The sequence below is a fragment of the Apium graveolens genome, chromosome 5 (genome assembly GCF_009905375.1).
Source record: "Apium graveolens cultivar Ventura chromosome 5, ASM990537v1, whole genome shotgun sequence".
NCBI classification, from domain to species: domain Eukaryota; kingdom Viridiplantae; phylum Streptophyta; class Magnoliopsida; order Apiales; family Apiaceae; genus Apium; species Apium graveolens.
Genome location: NC_133651.1, coordinates 73,594,213 through 73,617,156, shown reverse-complemented (window position 1 = coordinate 73,617,156; position 22,944 = coordinate 73,594,213). Strand labels below are relative to the sequence as shown.

Below are 22,944 nucleotides of genomic sequence, written 5' to 3'. Positions count from 1 at the left end.
CAAAAGTTACTTTTTACATGGAGGAGACAGAACCTATGGATGCCGAGTGGCTCAGTAAAACCGTTTTGAGGGTCTCGTAGGGCGGAGATAATGCTGGAAGCACGGTCAGAAATGATGTAGACGTCGGTCCGTTGCCGACAGACATGTCTTCGAAGACGCTGTAAAAACCAAGACCAGTTCCCGTACGTCTCCTCATCAACCAAGCCATCACAGAGAGGGAACGGGTGGTTGTTCGAATCAATACCCATAGCAATAAGCAGCTTGCCCCTATATCTTCCTTTCAAGAACGTCCCATCTATTGAAATCACAGGACGTGCATGTTGCCACCCGTCCATCATTGCCTTTAAAGACCAAAAAATCCGCTTGCAGACGGACGTGCCCCGCTCCTTAGCATGAGGGACAGCATCGATCTCAGCAATGGTTCCAGGATTTGTCTTCATAATGGCTGCCAGGAACATGGGTAGAGCTTGGTATGTTGTAGCCCAACTTCCATACCCTTCCTCAATTGCTATTTGCTTCCCTCTCCACGCTTTCTTGTACCCCACTATGTGGTTGTGCTCGTTGTTGATCAGCGGGATAATGGTTTTAATGGGAATTTCTGGTGTATCTATTACCTGTTTCACATAAAATAGTAAATGTCAAAAAAAATTCGGCCTTAATAAGTGGCGTTTGTTAAAGATTTACTTACAAGTGGTTTTACAATCTGCGCAATCATCCTTGCAGATAACTTCTTGTGATCTTGTAACGGCTGATCGACCATGTATTTGTGTTCCTCTCTATTAACATTAATCCGCCAGTACCCGGAATTATGCATGAAAGCAGCCCTCATCCTCCAGTTACACCCCTCAGCCCGGCACTGTATAATCAGTTGTTCTTTTTTACTCCTTGTAGTTTTATATGTACGATCAGTGTTAATATGTGCATGCCTCACTGCTCCCAAGAGCGTTGCTTTGTCACGGTAACACATTCCCTCACTCAGTTCCCCCTTGTCGAGGTCTTCATCAGGATATATATCATTAGGGCTATCTATGATTGGTGGAGTGTGTTGCTCTGTGCGAAACCATGGAACCCTTGGAACATGATGTTGTTCTCGAACTACCGGAAATGTATTGGAAATTTCTTCATTTCTCTCTGAATTTCCTTCACCATCTTCGGTGGCAGAAGATTCCTCGTCGTCATCATCGTGAAGGTGAAAATTCTCCTCACTTGATGAATTGGCTACAACTCCATCTGCCAGCAGGGCTAACCGCTGACCTGAACCTCTTCCCACCACATCACTTTCATAACTAGCCCCCCTTGAAACCCGCCACTGTATTGACTGCTTTCCCCTCCATACCCTCTACCATGTTCAGTAGTCCTCTCTCCATAGCCTCCACCATATTGACTACTCCACCCTCCATTACCCCCACCATGTTCAATAGTCCCCCTTCTATACCCCTTACCATGTTGACTACTCCCCCCTCCATACCCTGTACCATATTGACTACTCCCCCTCCATAGCCTCCATCATATTGTATACTCTCCCCTCCATACCCTCCAACATATTGACTAATACCCCCTTCATACCGTCCACCATGTTCACTAGCCCCCCTACCAGACCCTCCACCATGTTGAATAGTCCTCCCTCCATACCCTACACCTTGATCAAAAAGTACATTTGACCACAGTGGCTGTACATCACCACCGTATGTTGTTGTTGTTGGTTGTGACCCGAAATTATGCTGGAATGAGTACGGGTCATCAACAATAATTTCTTCTGTTTTGATGAACAAAGAAACATCTCCTTGAATGTTTAGCAACATGGAAGGAACATTTAACATGCGTGTAACATCATCATCACATAAAATATCCATTTGATAAAAACCTTCAACTAGGTTGTACTGACCAAGATATGGATACTTTAACTCAATTTTAAATTCCACTGATATGAACTAATATTCATTAAATTATACACGACACTTTTAAGGTCATTGTAAGTGGTACCAAACCTAATAAACATCATTTTTTGGATCGATAGAGTAATTGATATTACTACCATCTCGAATAACTACTCCACCCCAAAAAAAATTGACGTTCACGTGGCCTTCCATCTTCCTGCGTTGAAGACAACATTAACAGTTAGGAAAGCAAAGTCAAGATTATACATGTAAACAAACATACATGTAATGCTGACATACCTTTTTGGACAGAGGAGTGTTCAACAAGTATGAACGATATTATTTTCCTAAAGATTTAGGAACTTAGAATTGCAGTATATTTTGAATACATTCAATGTTGGAGGACACATATATATAAGAATATAAGCTGTAGGCTAGAGATAGCTAAACATTTTGAGAATTCGGATATGAATGCATTATTGATAGAATCCAATGGAGATTTCCAATAGGATTTTTGTTAAAGAGAAATCTACTATTTTTGTCCCATTTGGAAGATATGAAAGAGAAGATAAGATTCTTGAAATTTACAACAGAAGCAAATAATGTATTATGTTGTCTATGTTTTTTGTGTTTAATCTTATTTGAGTCCGTGATTAGTAATTATGTCTTACAAAATTACTTGGCATAAGTAATTGTCTTACTCATCGTCAGACAAAAAATAATCAGAAACATAATTAGGACCTATAGCGAAATGATGATACATCATTGCAGTGTGGAGGTCGCCGTCTTCAGCATACTCCTGACTTCTTCTTTGTAGTTCTTTACGGTTTAAGCGCATCCTCATTCGATTCTCTTCCTCTCTAGCACGAAATAATGCTAATTCCAGCTCATGAGGCGTGTCTCGCTGCATGTGTATGGCGCGTTGTTTTGGTATTCGCACTCCTTCCTGGACACATTGGCCCATACAACTATTGAGACACCCAACACGCCATTCTCATTCCCTCTGCATCGTGATTATTGAACTTCCTGCGTAACGTTCATTCGGATCCATTGAGTACCTAAAATTGTCATCACAAAACCATTTCCTACCAATTGCTCGGTTAATATCACCAGGGGTATAACTCATTATGTTGTTGTTACTATATCGTGGAATTTAAATATCACAAGGGGTATAACACACTCTATTTATAACATAAAAGTAGGTGCAACGATATAGCTATATTTACGCTTCTCAGTAATGAGATGCAGTGTTGCATAATTTTATGTCATGTCAAATACTGTTTCACTGCTTTTTTTTGCAAGCTATCCACCATACCTTATCTTCTTGGTACAGTAACTGTAATTGATGAAAGTAATGCAGCCAAGTATTAGACTATTCATGACACTTTCAAATTGCTAATAATGTATCATTCACATGCTGCAGTGTATTTTGTACAGTGATAAGTCAATTCTAAATAATTGATGCTGAATGCATGTTACTTCTGATAGGAATACGGAATGAAAAAGGATGACTACAAAATTAGGATTTTTCTATATAACCTATTAATCAAGATGTGAAATAAATTATTACTATCAATAGCATGTCTTCTAACACAAATCGCAACTGGTTGCTCATAGAAAGAGATGATGATTACCGTAGTCTTAGAGTTATTGATGCTAAAGAGTACTTTGCTGGTGTACGTCGCGAATGGGCTTATCGGCGTGAAGAATCTGACCGGTTGAGAGATGCCCTGCTTTTTATGGGTCTAAGAGTCCCAACTCGACATTCTATTGGCATATATTCTCAAGCGGGGGATAGTCCAACTTGGGCAGGATTTAAGAAAAAAGTTATTAGGGCCGTGACAAGTATTAGAATGAAAAATAACCGAATGTTGTTGCGTAGGAGTCGTCAGTACATGTATGAACTGGCGCGAGATTCTGTCCGTGGCATTGGGAGAGAGCTTACAGAAGATGAGCAACACAGACTATTACAAAATGAGAACTACCTTTCCGATGATTATATGTCCGATGATTGACTTTGAATTATGTGCTATCTTATTTTCTCCCTTCTTATATATTAAATTTTGTTTACTTATGAGAATTAAAAAATGTATTTTATGAATCCTGCAATTATACATACACTTATGAAGGCATAATTACTTGACCTAAAACGTCATTCACAGTAGCTTATGTCTTCCTAACCAATTCACTTATAAATACAAGGTCACAAACTCATGAAGTCACACTCCTATAAAGTAATTATGTCTTCAATCCCAAACTTGGATTTATGTTTTTGCAGAAAAATAGTTGTTGTAGGGCACTACTGGAAGGGTATTGACTCGGGAGGCGGTTTATCAAATGTCCCGACCGTGCTTGTATTTACGAACGTTGGATCGAAGAGCCACTTGATCCCCGTGCAGTAGTTCTCATTGAAGTCCTTAGGGAAGAAATTACGATAGAGAATGTAGCCCACTCTGCAAAAATTTGTCAGCTGCAGCGCGAAATTGAGGAGTCAAAAATGGAATTGCAGAGAATGAAGGCGTTCATCGAGTCCCATACTTGGAACTTCAATGAGGATGATGATGACTCCGATGATACAGATGAATGATCCAGTTCATATATTTTCTGCTCCTAATATTTGTATTTCTGCATCGTATCCTTTCTATTCCTATATCGTGTTATTATTAAATTATATTTTTAGCAATTTCATATTAAGGCTCAAAATAGCCCTCTACCACATTTTGACACTTCGAATATTACCTTATTAGTTCCAACTAACATAATATATTTTTAAAATGAAATAGAGATTTTAATAACTATATTATTATTAAAAAAAATAAAATATATTTTACTAGGTAAAATATTTTACTAAGTAATATTACATAAATTTTTTAACTTAGTAATAATATAAATACAAAGTAATATAATATTAGTTCCAACTAATTTAATTACTATTTTTGGAACAAATTAATAGAAACGTAATTTGAGAAAAATTGACACCAAATTATATTTTTAGCAATTTCATATTAAGGCTCAAAATAGTCCTCTACCACATTTTGACACTTCGAATATTACCTTATTAGTTCCAACTAACTTAATATATTTTTAAAATGAAATATAGATTTTAATAACTATATTATTATTAAAAAAAAAATATTTTACTAGGTAAAATATTTTACTAAGTAATATTACATAAAAATTTTAACTTAGTAATAATATAAATACAAAGTAATATAATATTAGTTCCAACTAATTTAATTACTATTTTTGGAACAAAGTAATAGAAACGTAATTTGAGAAAAATTGACACCAAATTATATTTTTAACAATTTCATATTAAGGCTCAAAATAGCCCTCTACCACATTTTGACACTTCGAATATTACCTTATTAGTTCCAACTAACTTAATATATTTTTAAAATAAAATATATATTTTAATAACTATATTATTAATAAAAAAATTAAAATATATTTTACTAGGTAAAATATTTTACTAAGTAATATTACATAAATTTTTTAACTTAGTAATAAAATAAATACAAAGTAATATAATATTAGTTCCAACTAATTTAATTACTATTTTTGGAACAAAGTAATAGAAACGTAATTTGAGAAAAATTGACACCAAATTATATTTTTAGCAATTTCATATTAAGGCTCAAAATAGCCCTCTACCACATTTTGACACTTCGAATATTACCTTATTAGTTCCAACTAACTTAATATATTTTTAAAATAAAATATAGATTTTAATAACTATATTATTAATAAAAAAAATATATTTTACTAGGTAAAATATTTTACTAAGTAATATTACATAAATTTTTTAACTTAGTAATAATATAAATACAAAGTAATATAATATTAGTTCCAACTAATTTAATTACTATTTTTGGAACAAAGTAATAGAAACGTAATTTGAGAAAAATTGACACCAAATTATATTTTTAGCAATTTCATATTAAGGCTCAAAATAGCCCTCTACCACATTTTGACACTTCGAATATTACCTTATTAGTTCCAACTAACTTAATATATTTTTAAAATAAAATATAGATTTTAATAGCTATATTATTAATAAAAAAAATTGAAATATATTTTACTAGGTAAAATATTTTACTAAGTAATATTAAATAAATTTTTTAACTTAGTAATAATATAAATACAAAGTAATATAATATTAGTTCCAACTAATTTAATTACTATTTTTGGAAAAAAGTAATAGAAACGTAATTTGAGAAAAATTGGGACACCAAATAAATTTTACTAGGTAAAATATTTTACTAAGTTTACTTAATTTTTTTAACTTACTAAAAATATAAATACTAAGTATTAGGAGAAGAATGTTTTGTATTAGGCAATTTAAAAAAATATTAGGAAGAAGAGGATATTCAGATAAGAAAGAAGAAGGGAAAAAGAAAGAGAACAGGAGAGAGAAAAATAAGCCGCCGGAAGAATCCCCGGGGAAGCGCGTTCAGGTGGAGGGGGTCAAAGGCAGAAATCACGAGCTCCCCGCGGCAACAGGCGTTCTCCCGGATCCCGCAGCGCCTATAGGCGTTCTTCCTCTATCTCTCTCTCTCTCTCATTACAGTGCGAATTTATCCTGTTTATTTCAATAAGTAAATCGATTTTTTGTGTTTATTTCAATAATTGCATCAAAATTCTGCCTTATAGTTAGTTCGTCAATTTCGAATTTCTGCCTACATATGGTTTATTAATTATGTTATAATTATGTTATAATTATGCCTACATATGGTTTGTTAATTAAAAACGCATGATTGGTTAGATCGATTTTTAGAAATTTTATGTCTTATAGTCTGTACAATTATGTTAATTTTTAGAAATTGTTGTAATTTAAGATTAAAATTTAATTACCTGTTTACAAATAATTAATAATTATTTGCTTATGTTTATGCCTACCGTTAAATTATATAAATTGCAAAAATATAGTTAATCAGTTATATATAAAATACTTAAATATAATTAATAATTATTTGCTTATATTAATTGCTATCACCAAAAAAATTAGTTCGTACATTCATTGGATGACAGGCTTGTTATACTGAGTTTGTTGGTTGGCTTTTTGGATTGGGAATGTGATAATATAGAGGAAATGCTACCCGTTTTTTTTTAGATTTTACAATGTCTTATAGCAAGTTCCTTTCTTTTACAGGATTAAATGGCTGGATGACAACTTATCAACCCGGGACCAATTGAAGGTGATTTACTTAATCAACAGAACAGACATCGTTCACAATTTGTGTGGGATGGCACGGTACACATTCTTTTCCCAATATCCGTTATAATTTACAAAAGTCTTGATGCGTATTTTAAATACATAATTACATATTTACTTGCAGGGTAATGATGATCATTTACGGCTACGTTCGAATTTCAAAACATACTGGGATTGTATTGAGGCGAACCCCCTACCACAATGTATCCACGATGCCGTAAGAGAAGCTGGTTTCATGGGTGTTCTGCTAACCGGGAGTATGAGACATGATGCTGGGCTCATATCCGCTTTTCTTGATCGCTAGCGCCCGGAGACTCATACTTTGACAAATGTTGCAAGCATGTCGTTAACACACTACATTTTTCTCTAGGTGGATGGTCCCATTGAATGCTACGACTGTGCAGACACATTCATTGCGCGAGATTCGCTATGACCTAGATACCATGTCCGAGGATTCCTTCATGTGGAGGCCCTACGAGGATTGCGTAGATGAGGCACGAGACATCCCTGCGTTTGAGCTATCACTTATGAGTGCACCTTCGCCCCTTTTTTACTTGACATGGATGGAGTGGTGCTACAATGATAGGGTCACTAGACAATTTGGCTACTTGCAGCAGGTCCCTACCGACTCTCCGCTCGGAGGCCATGATTCTTTTTATAGGGGTCAGAGAGGATGGCCTTTGCAGTTAGATAGGGTGCGTGAGCTGTGGGACTCACGCCACAGTGCAGTGCTTCAGCTACCAGCTTACAGGCGCACTCGGAGACCTATGTGCGCAGTTCAGTATCCTCAGTGGTTCGATAGAGTCACAAGGCGTTTCATGATCAACCCTAGGATGTGAAGGGGCCAACAAGGCTTCCAGGGGTCGCAGGGATACCTACCCGTGGCTGTAAGATTTATATTCTTAAGTAAACTACCTCCGTTTTTTTCCTTATATGACTTTATGTTCACACTTTTACATGTTGTCAATGCAGGCTGAGGGCTTGTTTGCTGCCTACCACCAGAATCGGGGTTCGGGCGTGGCTGAGGATGATACTTCTGTGGATGAGGCACTTCAAGGTTTACATGGCACATTAGATGTCATAGGATTCACTTCTCTTTCACAGAGGCCCCCGTATCCACCTCCTGCTACCCCACGTACTAGCGGTGCTCATGCACGTAGGCCACGTACCGCTTCTCTTCATGTTCCGGTAGCTCCTTTGGATGGTTGGGAGCATTGGCCTCGCTCATCAGTTGGTGAGGGTTCTTCTCTATACACCTCGTCTGCATCAGGTTGGGAGCAAAGTTCCCCGGGGCATGGACATACTGAGCCTACCTGGGACCACTACGTTCAGGGAGAGGGATCCTCTCATATGTCTACTTGGGGTCGTAGTTCCCAAGTCTATGATGTTGCGGGCTCCTCGTAGGGGCAGATATCTCAGAGCCATGCTGCTGCTATATCTACTTTTGGCCACAGTACTCAGAGCCCTTATTTCGGCACATCTACTATGGGCCACAGTTCTGAGAGCCCTTATGCTGTTCCTAGTGCTTGGGCTGCTGGATCCACTTGGGGCCATTCTACTCAGAGTGATTATGGTCATGTGGTTCAGGCTTTTCCACAGCCTACCTACAGTTTTCCACCCGAGACTAGTGGTTCGGGATTTTCTTTTCAGACCCCGGCTAGGGGGTTCGACCCTTGGTTGGTAAATGACACCTCCGCACAGAGCTTCGAGCAGGGGCGTCAGATGCATACACCCCATCAGATGCAGGAGGAAGATATGGGGGATGACAGTGATGAGCAGGATGACGCTAATGAGGAAGCCGATACTCCTGTGCATGTCAGCAGCAGCCCCCTAGAGCAGTAAAAGGGAAAGGGAGGCTATGCCTCACCGGCGGTAGGTTCTGTGGCTGATCAGTACTTGATCAGTACTGTTGCTCATGTTCCCAGCCTTCTCATCTTTATTTATGCCATGTTTTCAGTTTATATGCAGTTTAGACTTTACTTTATTAGTTATGGTCACTTTCGGACTTGTTGTATTTTATTATGTCACGATCAACTCATTTTCGTTCCCGATATTAGTATTCAAAATGCTTTCTAAACTAGCTCCAAATGGTGCATACTTAAACAATTTAAAACTTGATCCAAATGAAAATAATGTTACAAGGGAACCATTGGAAAAATAAAATGATACATCAATGATAACGGGAAATATGATATTGCAACACATTGCCAACATGAGACAATAAACTCCATACTCATCTACTCGCATTTTCATTTGTTCTAACAACTGTAAAGCTACTTCGAATGACAGTAATAAACTATACAACCCACTGATAAAAGTAATTCAAACACGCAATGGACTATTAAGGACAATCTTATTTTGCTTTCAATCTTTATTCACGCTCTACAGTTGTTACATAATGACATTTCATTTTTCTTACTTTCACTACAACGAGTAGTCATTTCAAAATAATTGAAGATAATAGCATGTGAAAATATGACAACTCAAAGTCTTTATTAAAGGCAGTACGGAAAACATCAATGACAACTCAAATCACATATTTGCAAATTAATTGTTGCTGTTGCTGATAAGATTTCAGTGGTTGTTGGATGACATATTAATATTATATTTGTCATTGAGTATACGGTAAGAATGCAAAATAACCGTTACGCTGTACCACTATAAGGCTCATTTTTCCCTATAAATACATCATACTTCATAACTTTAAACAATATGTTCAAACTGTAGGCATCTTATTACACATAAAATGGATAAGGGCAAAGGGCATGCAACGCCTACAAATGTTAAGAGAGGTATGCGTCAACTAAGTTTAGCTGAATCCGTTGAACGTGGAAGGAAAAAGAAAGAATCCAAAACCGCGAAGAAATCATATGGTAAGGTTAATCAGAAAATATTGGATGAAATAAAAGCTGATAAAATGAAGATTGAAAGGGCCTATAACGATATGTCCCAAACGGAGGAGGAACGTATACGTCAGGTGGATGAGGTTTACAAAAAATATGACATAATGGAAATCAACCTTATCGAACAAGACGATAACTTAATAGCAAGGTACGTTGTGAATCATCAGCAACACCTACAGATAGAGGCTGAGGATGAAGAGTCTGGTGAAGATTCTGATGAATATGTTGTTAACCTTGCTGATTTTTAGCTAATAATGTAATTTCTTTGCCTCATTGTAATAGTTTTTTCCCTTAAATATATTCTTCTTTTCCATCACTGCATTAAACACCTCATGTGTGAATCTCCTCGAAAATAAGATAAGTTGAAACAAGTATTGTGTGTTTTCAAAGGTAATGCACATGTAATAATTCAGAACTTTAGTCACGTGCAAATGTTTTAAATGATTTGAAAACTTAAACTATTAAATTCACCTTCATCATTATTGCCCCAGTTCAAAGTTTAAAGTTTTACCAGTTCATTTTTTGCCCTATAAATATCTGCGGACCTATAAGTCATCATCTCAATTTCACCCCTCTCTAGTTTAACATTCTCCACATTTTTAGATTCATACACTGAGGTCATGGACAAGGGCAAGGGACACGCAAGCTCGGAAATGCGTAACAACGGGAAAGTTAATTGGTATAAATGGACCGAATCTCAGGCACCTACTGAATCTCACAGAGCAAAAATCAGTGAGGTCAAACAATTTATCCGAAGAATGCAAGCTATACGGGCTGCATAAGGATTCGCCATCCGTGACAATGAACAGTTTATTGGGTACGGGGAAATTCACTTCGAGTTTATGAAATCATCGATCCGGTACGAAGATAACATTAATAAGAATTTCAACGATGGTAACATTTCAAAGGAAGAACATGATTATGAATTAAAAGAAATGTGTCGATACTACCACTTCATGGAGGACGAGCTTGAGATGAGGAAAAGGGAGGCCGAGGATGTAGTCGCAAGGTGTAGGAGTGAAAAGATATGTGAAGAGGAACAGTAGTGGGATAAGAAATATGCTAAGTATATTGTCAAACTTGGGGATTTTTCTCAAGGCCACGATGATGCTGGTATGGCTACAAACATCTATTATAGCACTCACGGCCCCGACCCGTGGCCACCGCGTCAAACTCGGTCGAGTAGGCACGCATCAACCCACAAAAATGGGGAGGGAGGTCATAAGCATACATCCCCTCACATTCAAGGGGATGAGGAAGAAAATGAAGAGAAAGCTAACGAGATTGAAGATCAAGAATTTGATCATTATGTTGTTAATCTTGCCGATGACTAAAGAATTTGAGAGTTCTTTCATTATCCCTTTTTCAGTTGCAATGCACTTCCTACTTTATCATTTTCATTATCCCACTTTCCGTTACAACGTACTTTTAAATTCTTTATCCCTCATGACACCCTTTCTCGAGTTTCAAATTAAAAACTAAAGTGTAACATATACAGTACAAATATATTTTACATACCTACCAAATAATAGAAAAATGGACCCAACAAATTTTCTGCCAATTACGCACAAACATGCCCTCGATTGACAATTACGCACTCGCCGCTCAATACACCATTTTCGAAGCTATATAAATGTTAGTGATATTACTTTTTAATTCCAAATTAAAATTTTCCCAAAATATAGGTTTACATTACAACACAACAAAAAAATTTGGAAACCAATAAATCTACGGTTATTTACATACGCCCATGTCAAAACATGCCCTCACCTAAAAATTTTAATCTCACATTGCACGACACCCTTTTCGGTTCTAGAAAAATCTTATTTGTACGGGATTTTATTTAAAATAAAAAATACACACATAAAATAGGTTTACATTACAAGCCAACAAAAAAAAAGTTTACTAAAAACATTTTCCATTTTTTAATATGAGAGTCCAAAAATAGCCCTTTATCTAATTTTATTCCCTTCAAAACAAAACAAACAAAGTCATTATTTCTCGCAAAAAAAAATATAAAGGACCCTAGAACGCCACTTGTTCTGGGTGTCAAATGAAAATCCCCCCTAGTACAGGCGTTCTGTACCATTTTTGGAATTTTTTGAATATCTATACCAAAAAAATGAATTTCTTGTTCAGTTGTACCATAAAAGGGACGGAGCCTGTAATCGTGTGTACATGTATTTAAAGAACCAAAAGGTCCAAAACTTTTGCTTTTTGATCTATCGTCTGGAGAATTAGCCAGTTTTTTTAATATTTAGTTACCCCTGCTGCTGTTGTGTTGTTTTCTTCCATCGAGTATGGGCTATTAATGGATCGGGTTTGGATCGGATCGGCCTAAATTATATCCATATTTATTTATTTTTTTGAATTCGGATCGGATCAGTTCCGGATTTTTTATAGGCCGACCTATATCCGGATCCAATCGGATCACGGATTTCGGATCGAATATCTGCTCCATTTATGTATATTTATTTTTTAACTAAATTATTACAATATCTTTATAAAATTGACAATTCCGAAAAATATTAATAAACAAGTAAAATACAATAAAGTCCCAAGATAAATTATGAACTACAATTCGCTTTTGATGAAACAAACATACTATTGGGTTGTACACTATTTTAATTTTAACAATGAAAAAAATTGATGTTGCGAAATGAAAGTGTTATATGAATTGAGACTTGGTTATGCGACTATAAAAGATAAAATAACTAGGGTTATAGAAGTGGACTGAACTAGAGAGATCAAACCAAACGAAATATAAATAATGAGACTTGACTCGAGAATTATACATTTAAAATTAAAATTATAAAAATTATTTTTAGTACATTATATATTTATATATAAATCGGATCGGATCAGCCTAAATCCATATCCGCCCCATTTATAATCGGATTTTTCTAATCGGATCGGATCTCGAATCGGATTTTTAATAGGTCAATCCATATCCGCTAAAATGACCTCGGATCGGATCGGGTTGGATCGGATTTTCGCTACATCGAGGATCGAGGGCCTAATCGAGTACATGGAAAGTGCATCAAATACTAATTAATCTTATCCACAGATATACAGTACATGCAATTACCTACTCTGTTCAATTAGACAAACATATATAAGTCCTCCTCAAGTCCTACTTTCACACTTCAATGAAATGATAAATATAATTTTGTTGATCGATTGTCCAAATTTATTTGTTTAGCTGGGCAACTACAACCAGAACTGTCAAACGAATAATGCGGATATGGATATCCGCAATTTTCAAATACGGATAATATCCATTTTATTTCGGATACATATAATATCCGCTTTATTTCGGATACAGATAATATCCACTTTATTTCGGATACGAATGCGGATATTTGGGACGAATATCAGATTTTTTGAATTTTTTTGTTAGCCCTACCGTTTTGATGATGATTATAGAACATTTTCTATGATTAAATACAAATAATATATTTATATATATAAAGTATGTGTACAATTATATAAAATTTGTATAAACGTATTATTTAATACATTTACCCACTATAAACTAAAAAATTAATTTTAAATTATGTACAATTATATATTTATATATTTTAAATATCATATATGTATTTAGTTTCAGATTCGAATATCCCGAATTTGGATACGGATATCCGTTTTTTCTCGAATACGAATAATATCCGTTTTTTCTCGAATACGAATAAAATCCGTTTTTTCTCGAATAAGGATGCGGATTTTTCGGAGAAATATCAGATTTTTCAAATTGTTTTACAGGCGTAACCACAACTTTTGTTTTTAACTACCAAGTTGTGCAACTCCTTGTTTCTCTTTGGACACTGTAGCTAAACGGATACATTAGCTTTTCCTTACTTTCTAATGGCTTCTTCTTCTTCTTCTTCTGTTGATCATCGATACAGATATGATGTGTTCTTGAGTTTTAGAGGTGCAGATGTTCGACAAACGTTGTGGTGGTAACTACCAGAAAGATCTGGACAAGCATGAAAAGAGAGGCATTAGAGAGGTTAACAACCGGAAGAGCTTTAAACAAGGGTGCACACTTGCCTGGATGGGATTGGAACAATATTGCTGATGAGTAAGTACCAGTACTGACTACTGAATATTTTTTCCTGACAATGCAAAGTTCCTTAAGTGAAGATGCCTTTGCAAATTATCTTTTCTCCGGCTCTATGCTAATTAACGCTCTTTTTGGCTTCTAAATACAGAGATAAACAATCCTAATGCTTTCTTGTCGGATTTCTTTTTCTTGCATTTGATGATGGTTGATTTTAGAAAATCTAATTTTTACTGCTGGGTAGATTCACATTAAATCTGAATATTAGATACCCAAATTTGAGGAAGAAGAGAAAGAACAACACCTTAAGCAGATATTTTCTGTACATAACTGATTTTGCTCTTTTCTAGAAAAACATTTACAATTTCACCCTCGAATTATAAATTGGAGTAGCAGTAATTCATTTGTTCACTACAAATGTATCACCGTATAAATACATGTATGTATGAAGCCGAGATGTTGCAGCACTAAACACATATCCATGGTAGAACCAAGGATTTTATACTGATTGCAATCAATACTAACCTTTGCAGTTATTAATAATAATTTATTTATTTATTGCAGTTCCAACGAGTCAGCATTTATTGATGGTGTATCAAAACACATCTTTCAGTTGTTGACCAACGATGGCCCCTTGGATCTTGGCGAGAACTTAGTTGGATGGATTCTCGCGCAGCAAAAATGAATTTGTTGCAGTTTGTCGACCCAATTAAAGTTCATATGGTAGGAATTTGTGGCATCAGCGGTGTAGGAAAGACAACCACAGCTAGAGCCATTTATAATCTATTGCATATCCACTTTGAAGGCAGCAGCTTTTGTGAAGATGTTAAAGGAACTGCAAAACTGCATTGACTGCCATATTTGCAGAACCAACTCATTGATGACATTACAAAAGCTGGAGATGAGTACATAACTAGTATTGGTCAAGGAATCAGTGTGACTAAACAACTATTAAGTTCTAAAAGTGTCCTCATAGTTCTTGATGATGTAAGCTGCATCGAGCAACTGAAGGCTTTAGCTGGAAGTCCTAGTTGGTTTGGCCTGGGAAGCCTTATCATTGTTACCAATGACTTCACTCTAGTTCCAAACTTGAAGAGCTACATCTCGAATATTGTATAAATTTGATTGAGCTTCACCCGTCTATTGCATACCTCAAAAATCTTATTACACTAAACTGCAAGAAACTTGAGAGTTTTCCTGCTCATCTAGAATTAGAATCCCTTCCGACTCTCATTCTCACAGGCTGCTCCAATTTGGACAGCTTGGCTGAGGGCCCGGGAAAAAGCAAATGTCTAGTGGAGCTACATGGTTGAGGAACTATCATCAAAGAGTTCCCTTCTTCCATCAAGTATCTTATTAACCTTCAAGCACTATCAATAGGAGGACGTAACACTATCCCTTCTAAATCAGTGAAATTAATATTCTCGCTTTCCTTCTTACCATGGAAACACAATTCATCAGCTTTGATATTGCCTCCTTTCTCAGGTCTGCGTCTGATTAAAGATCTAGATGTTGGCCACTGCAAGCTCTCAGAAGCAGACCTTATAGACATTAGCTGTTAAGTATCGTTGGAGAACTTGAATCTAAGTGGTAATGATTTTGCAACTTTACCTTCGAGCTTTCCCAACTTTCTGGACTTAAAAGACTAGGTCTGGTAGGCTGCAAGAATCTTGATGTATTACCACTACTTCCATCTACATTAGATATCCTCGATGCACAGGATTGCACAGCCTTAAATTTCCATCATTTATGTATGAGAGCAAGTCTTTTTTATATGATCTCAGTAATTGCTTAAAACTGGCTGAAAATCAAACCATGGAACGCCTGGCCAGTATGTTGTTGCCACAGGTTTGCTTCTATCTATTTCAATCTGAATAATTAATTTCCACACAAGGTGATCATTGATAATTTTTCTTTCTTCAAACAAATATGTCGAAAACTGAACCAGAACTATCGCAGGACAAGATGCATTCCAGGACAGCTAAAGAAAACAATTAAGCCACTCACTTTAAAGAAACTGTACACTGCAAAAATCAAAAAAAAAATATTCCAAAACTATGCTCTTTTCTCTTTACCGAGGTTAAAAGGAGTACCATAATTGCTACACTTTCAAGTTGCAAACCTTCATCCACCTGGTACCTTAACTGTTTAAGCTTTCAGGCAGAATTCACTCTAGAGTGATCTGTAAATATTACATTCCTGTAATGTGTACTCTTTTTTCACTATGCAGCTTCGTGTTGATCCACACAGATCCATGGATTTGTTTCTTCCAGAAGAAAGAGTTCCAGAGTGGTTTACCCGTAAAAATGCAGGAGCTCGTTTAAGTTTAGATCTACCTCAACCATGGTCTTTCCGCAAGTTCAAAAGATTTGCTACTTGTGCTGTATTTACTCCTCTAAATCCTAACGGCAGCAAAGGTACATTGATTGAAATTTCTTACAGTTTGCAGAGCTTAAATGATGTTTGCCTATGTGGGACGGGTGTTGAAACTGAGTTTTTTCCCAATGAAACAAGATGCTATGAGTCGGATCAAGTCTTTTTTTTTTTGCTGATGGAGTCAGATCAAGTCTGGTTAAGTTATATAGTACCTACACTAGACTGGGAAAAGAGATGGGAAATGGCAAAGGATAGTATTGAAGTTGAATTCGAAATATGGGGAATTTGCTGTGACCGGAAGGAGTGTGTGGTAAGACTTGTATATGATGAGGATGAAGTTGAAAGCAGTTCGAGAATAACTGAATGGCTACCTCATTCTGATGAAAATAATGATAAAAGTAGTAGTGTTGTCCATATTGTTCGCAAAGATAAAGATACCGAGGCAGTATAGCCAGGATTCCTTGTGCACAATCAACAGAAAGGGTATAGTTGTAAAGATTGTATACAAAATGAATGATGCATCATTATGCTCACTCCTAACACTTTAACTTGTTATCCTGCAGAACTGTTGATAGTAGATCACCACAACTCCACCTGAACTGTTATTTGTGGATCACCTGAAGCATAATGCTTATGTGATGGATATAGGGGATTAGAAGATCATCCAGATTCGTGTGTCTCGCTCCATTGCTCCAATATATTTCACCATACAGTGTACATATGCGAGGGCTAGCAGCTTTACATATGCTGACTGTTCTGTTTTGCAAATTTTGAAATATTGCTGCATTTTGAATACCTGGACCGTATGGAATGGTCAGCCAACGAAGTCGTTTTGGTGACATGCTGTCATATGTTATCAGTATTTTTTCGCCCAAACTAGTTATCAGTATCTTATTGTAGTTAAAAGGGATATCCCTGATGGTTCTATCGATCATTGTTGTTTTGACTTCTCTAATTGTCACCATTTCTCAATAGTGTCGGCTTCTCAACACGGTAAGGTACCAGTGGTATCATTGAAAATCCTATGTTTGCATATTAATATTATAAAAAAAAGTAGTGAAAAAACGGTTAGAGGATAGATAGTGAAGATTAGACGGTTGAAGATCAATATTCTAAATTGATTGTTGCTTGAGGAGAGGAAGAATATTGAACTGAATTAATTTATCTTCATCTTTATTTTAAAATATTTAATGACAGTCGAGGAGTTTCTTACTTTGACAAACAAAAATATCATAAGATTATAACCCGAAGATCATAAGACTATCGCCTATCTTTGGGCGGGGAGTTGAACATGAATCTTCTGTCCTGTGTTCTGATTTCATGTTAAAAAATCAGTCCCAATTCATAAATCATTCAGATAGCTTCGGTATCACTAAATCTAATTCATAGCTATTGTAGCAATTTAAAATTTGTTATCAATTCAAAAATTGTGTAAGATGACTATACTTTCTATTTCAAGTATTTTCTGCGTAACTTCTTAATAGTTAAATTAGGTTTGGAAAGTGGGGATAATTTATATGTACTTATGGACAATTATAGATTCTAGTGAACGCAGTAAAAAGTTAAGGATAAATTTGAAAGTGACCTGTAGAGTTCCATTACAGTTAAGTCAACAAAGGTTTGCTAAAAAGCCTAAAATCAAATCCTATATATGATGTTAACTTTGTAGTTTGTAACTTTGTGTACATATACATTATCACGTAGGAGTATAATACAGTATAGTCATTCATATGCTAGATCTAAAACCTGTTTTGTCACATCAAGAACTCATACTAAATGGCATCTTCAGATACTTCACCTTCTACTCAAAGATGGAAATATGATGTTTTTGTAAGTTTCCATGAAGATATTCTCAAGGGCTTCATGAGTCATCTTTTTAGTGATTTCAAGCGCAAAGGCATACATTGTTTTCATGATGGGAAAGAAGAGATGTCTTCGAGTGAAGCAATGGAAGTTTCAAGATTTTTAGTTATAGTTTTCTCGAAAAACTTTGCTTCATCAACCAAGTGTTTAAATGAAGTTCTTAAAATAATACAGTTGAAGACTATGGAGAAGGAGAAGTATGAAATCAGGACTGTGTTTTATGATGTGAAGCCAGCTGTGGTGAGGTATCAACTTGATAGCTATAGAGAGGCATTCAAGGTTCATGAAGATTCTTTAAGGAAAGAAGTTCCTGATTGGAGGAAAGCTTTAGCTGATTCTGCTGATTTTTCTGGAAAGAGTCTTCAATCTGAGCCTAATGGGTAAGCATTTCAGCTTAATGGCATGTTAGAATTTACAAATGGACAAAGGCATTACAATTTTATTTGTTCTAGCTTATTACAATGACATGTTAAGAGTGTTTTTACATGTTTGATGTTGTCCAAGTGATGTGTTACTAATTAATAATAGATTGCCCACTTGCTAAGTCTACTCAAATATCCCAAGTAGGAGGTACAAGATTTGTACTTGTTCATATTTCTTCATATGCATATCTGATTATCATTAGAAGCTGATATCTTGGTATTGACAGGTATGAGTCAGCTCTTATTGATATCATCTCAAAGAACATTTTCAAGGCTTTGTGTCACGGTCCCTTGGATGTTGCTGAAAATCTAGTTGGCCTATATTTTTGGGCAGAAAAACTGAAGTTGCATCAATTTATTCAGTCGAGTAAGGTTCACATGATAGGGATATGTGGCATCGGTGGTGTAGGAAAGACAACTGTTGCTAGAGCCATATATAACAAATTGTATATCCACTTTCATGGCTGCAGCTTTTGCGAAGATGTTAGTTGGTTTGAAAAACGATATGGTCTACCTCATTTGCAGAAACAGCTTATTAATGACGTTACTATGACAAGGGATCTTAAGATTCGTAGTGTTGGTCAAGGAATTAGTGAAATCAAGAAGCAACTGCGATCTAAAAAGGTACTAATTTTCCTCGATAATGTGGATCATCGGAGGCAATTAGAAGCCTTAGCTGGGAATGATGACTGGTTTTGTCCAGGTAGTCTGATTATCGTGACTAGTAAAGATAAACAGTTGCTAGCTCACCAAGTGAAAGAAATTTATGAGGTTGATTGTTTAAAGTATGATGAAGCTGTAGAGCTTTTTAGCTTGCACGCTTTCAAACAAAAATATCCAAAAGACAAATTCAAAATTCTTTCCCACGCTGTAGTTCAGTATACTGAAGGACACCCTTTTGCACTTGAAGAATTGGGCCGGTTTCTATTTGGTAAGGACGTTTGTGAGTGGGAAGATAAACTGAGAAAACTCCAAAAATTTCCTCACGCTGAGATACATGAAAAGCTCAAAACAAGTTATGATTGCCTAGACGCGATTCAACAAAAAATCTTTCTCGATATTGCTTGTTTCTTCAGAGGGGAAGACAGAGATTTTGTAACACGAATAGTAGATGGTTGTGATTTATTTTCAGATACCAACATGAGCGCTCTAGTTGATAAACTGTTAATAACTATATCGGCAGATGAGAAGCTACAGATGCTAGGATTGATTCAAAGAATGGGCATGGAGATTGTTCGTGAAAAATTTAGAGAGCCTGCATTGCATAGCAGATTGTGGATTCCTGATGATGTTTGCAAAGTATTGAACAATAATGAGGTACTCTATTCCTCTGGTATAATATTCTAATCTCAGTCAATTACCTGCATATGAATGACATAAAAATACACACTAAAAATATTTCTTCTCATGAGATTACACACCAGTTTGATTTATGTTGAATTTTTTTATATATATCCATTGTTGTCATTTTGCAGGGAACTGATGCAATTGAAGGCATCGTCCTCAACTTGTCAAGTTCAAGACTTTGCATTGGTAGTTCGACCTTTACAAAAATGAAGATTCTTCGAATACTAAAACTATATTATGGGTGCCAGGATGTATATGATGTTGAACAAAATCTCATGGTGAGGGAAGATTCTAAGACGATTTATTCTGGAAGTCCTGAATATTTGTCAAGTGAATTAAGATTGCTTTGTTGGCATGGTTATCCTTTTGAGTACTTGCCATCAACATTTTTCCCGGAATGCCTTGTTACACTTGACATGTCATATAGCCATGTTAAAGAACTCTGGTCAGGAACTAAGGTATGTATGTTATTTAATCATTTTTATACATAACTTTTCTTCATGCATAATTTTGGTAAATGCAATTTCTTCATTCTTGGAAGCAGTGTTTAGAGAGCTTGATACATATGAAGCTCAGGCATTGTCATAACCTTACCACTACTGTAGACTTTACAAATATTCCGAATCTGAAAGAACTGGATCTTGAAGGATGCACCAGTTTGGTTGAGGTTCACATGTCGGTTGGGATTCTGAAAAGGCTCACTCTCCTCAATTTGAAGAACTGCAGAAACCTCTTGCATTTTCCAAGTTTCATTGAATTGGACTCTCTTCAGATTCTAAATCTCTCAGGCTGCTCAAAACTAGATAATCTGCCTGAGGAGCTGTACAGAGTCCAAACTACACTGGAGCTTCACGTTGATGGAACTGCTTTATACAAATTACCATCCTCCGGAATGTCCCTCACCAACCTCAGAGAGCTGTCCTTGGGATGATGTGCCGGCGTCCCATTTAGTTCATGGAGTTGTAATATCTGGCCTTTATCATTCTTGAGAATCAAGCAGTGTCCCATGGCTTTAGTAGTACCTTCACTGTCATGTTTACATATGTTAAAAACTATAGGTGTTAGCCACTGCAATATATCTGGTCCATCCTTAAACGACATTGTGCAGTTACCATTACTGGAGGATTTGAATTGAAGTGGGACAGATATTGCTATTTTACCTACAAACGTGGGTCAACTTTCTCATCTTAGAAGGCTAGGACTGGTGGGCTGCAAGTACCTTCAAGCGTTGCCACAACTTCCATCTACCATTGAGTTGATTGATGCCATGAATTGCGTGAAACCACTAATTAGGAACAAAAACACTGATTTGTTCTTTGCATTTGCAAATTGCACAAAACTACTAGAGTTTTAAAAGTTGGAAGGCTTGTTCAACATGCTGCTACCACAAGCTCTCTCTCTCAAATTATTCGTTTCTTTTTTTTTTATCAGAAGTTAGTTATTTTTTTTATTATAGGCGCTAGCAAAATATCACAACTCCTTGGGCAGGCAAATTTTGATTTATATGGAAATCGGAGTATTTGCTTGAAGGAAGCCAAGTGCTCCACTCTGGTCTTCCTTCAAGTTGAATGGATTCGCTATTGCTTCGGTGTTTAGTCCCAAATCTAAGAATTCTTACGTAGGAAAAGAAATTGGGATTCGTTGCCATATGCGAAGCTTTGATTGCATTTCACCCGCTGTCTTTGACATTAAGACCAATATCTTTCCCAACGAGGTCAGACATGGTCGGTCAGATCAGATATGGTTCAGTATTTGTAAATCAAGTGGAGTTTTTGCAGATACAAAAGAATTTATTGAGTTGTCCTTTGAGTCGTGTTGCATAGATTATGAGGTATTGCAGTGCGGGGTAATTTTTTTTGTGCGATGAAGATACATAAGAAAGTAGTTCTGAAATAGCCTTCAACTTTTTTTTTTTTTTTGTGCTTCGTCAGGTGCAGCTTTGTGTTACTCTTAAGTTCCTCCGGCTATTCAGTTTAGAACACATGTTGCATGTAAACCAAACTAAACATTTATAAATCTGATTCATTCCTTTAAAAGAGCTTATGCAAGAAGCCCATCTATCAAAAGCCACGTAGAAAAGCACGAACTGATATCCCAGAGTGGTTAAAATCTTATTCTGTGTTGTCCCGTTTTGATACCGACTTATCCAGAAGATGTTTTATAACAGATACTTATTTTTAAAATTATAAGTCATCATAGTAACAAAAAAATGGGATTTATATTAAATTGTTCACCGAACTCGTTAAAATGTATCAAGTACCTGCTCAATCTTTACGATGACTCATTTAAATCATTAAAATATTAGTATATATCACTCCGTTAGATTTTTTAAAATTCTTTAACAGAAGTGCTGTATTTTCCGTGTATTTTTTTATTATTATGGTTTATCAGCAAACTTGGGTGTTTCTCTCTCATCTGTATATCTGTATATCTGTTTAATTGGTCCTAAAATAATCGTTATCTTCACAAGTAAAATAAAAGCTGGGTATTTTGCAATTGCAGCATTAATTTGAAAATACAACGTAGAGATGAAAAGAATATTTCCTTTCAATTAGTACTCTCGTTATTTATCTCAATTTTATGTGTTGGCAGTTTAACAAAAATATACGACTACAAATTTTTTAAAAAATTTTAAAAAATCTAACGGAGTGATATATACTAGTATTTTAGTGGTTTAAATGAGTAGTCATGGAGATTGAGTAGCTACTTAATACATTTTAACAAGTTCGGTGGGCAATTTGATATAAAATGCAAAAAAAAATAGTTACAAAAAAATAACATACGAATGTGTTGAAGTTCTTTTTAAGTAACTCAAATATCTCTGAATTTTTAATCATGTCCGATAATCTTCTTAACTAATTTGAAGTTATATATCTTTTTC

General features: G+C 35.8%; 3 protein-coding genes across 3 annotated transcripts; all 3 read left to right on the top strand.

The window, feature by feature from the left end:
* The first annotated feature begins 13,800 nt into the window (after positions 1-13,800).
* Positions 13,801-17,377, top strand: LOC141724177 (uncharacterized). Its single transcript, XM_074526199.1, has 4 exons — positions 13,801-14,076; positions 14,620-15,903; positions 16,286-16,914; positions 16,995-17,377. Exons 2-3 carry the CDS (start codon positions 15,805-15,807, stop codon positions 16,880-16,882), a joined length of 696 nt encoding a protein of 231 aa, XP_074382300.1. The 5' UTR covers positions 13,801-14,076; positions 14,620-15,804; the 3' UTR covers positions 16,883-16,914; positions 16,995-17,377.
* On the top strand, positions 13,982-15,174 carry LOC141660174 (putative disease resistance protein At4g11170). The gene is made up of 3 exons (XM_074467137.1): positions 13,982-14,076; positions 14,620-14,710; positions 14,923-15,174. Exons 1-3 carry the CDS (start codon positions 13,982-13,984, stop codon positions 15,172-15,174), a joined length of 438 nt encoding a protein of 145 aa, XP_074323238.1.
* Positions 17,378-18,126: 749 nt separating the features above from the next.
* On the top strand, positions 18,127-22,044 carry LOC141724176 (disease resistance protein RPV1-like). Its single transcript, XM_074526198.1, has 4 exons — positions 18,127-18,674; positions 18,944-20,033; positions 20,192-20,521; positions 20,608-22,044. Exons 1-4 carry the CDS (start codon positions 18,208-18,210, stop codon positions 20,992-20,994), a joined length of 2,274 nt encoding a protein of 757 aa, XP_074382299.1. The 5' UTR covers positions 18,127-18,207; the 3' UTR covers positions 20,995-22,044.
* The last annotated feature ends 900 nt before the right edge of the window (positions 22,045-22,944 follow it).

Coding starts and splice junctions, on each gene's coding strand:
- LOC141660174 (XM_074467137.1), top strand. CDS start 13,982: ATGAAAAGAGAGGCATTAGAGAGGTTAACAACCGGAAGAGCTTTAAAC. Junction 14,077..14,619: donor TGGAACAATATTGCTGATGA/GTAAGTACCAGT, acceptor TATTTATTGCAG/TTCCAACGAGTCAGCATTTA. Junction 14,711..14,922: donor TGGATCTTGGCGAGAACTTA/GTTGGATGGATT, acceptor CCATATTTGCAG/AACCAACTCATTGATGACAT.
- LOC141724177 (XM_074526199.1), top strand. CDS start 15,805: ATGTATGAGAGCAAGTCTTTTTTATATGATCTCAGTAATTGCTTAAAA. Junction 15,904..16,285: donor CCAGTATGTTGTTGCCACAG/GTTTGCTTCTAT, acceptor TTCACTATGCAG/CTTCGTGTTGATCCACACAG.
- LOC141724176 (XM_074526198.1), top strand. CDS start 18,208: ATGGCATCTTCAGATACTTCACCTTCTACTCAAAGATGGAAATATGAT. Junction 18,675..18,943: donor CTTCAATCTGAGCCTAATGG/GTAAGCATTTCA, acceptor TGGTATTGACAG/GTATGAGTCAGCTCTTATTG. Junction 20,034..20,191: donor AAGTATTGAACAATAATGAG/GTACTCTATTCC, acceptor GTCATTTTGCAG/GGAACTGATGCAATTGAAGG.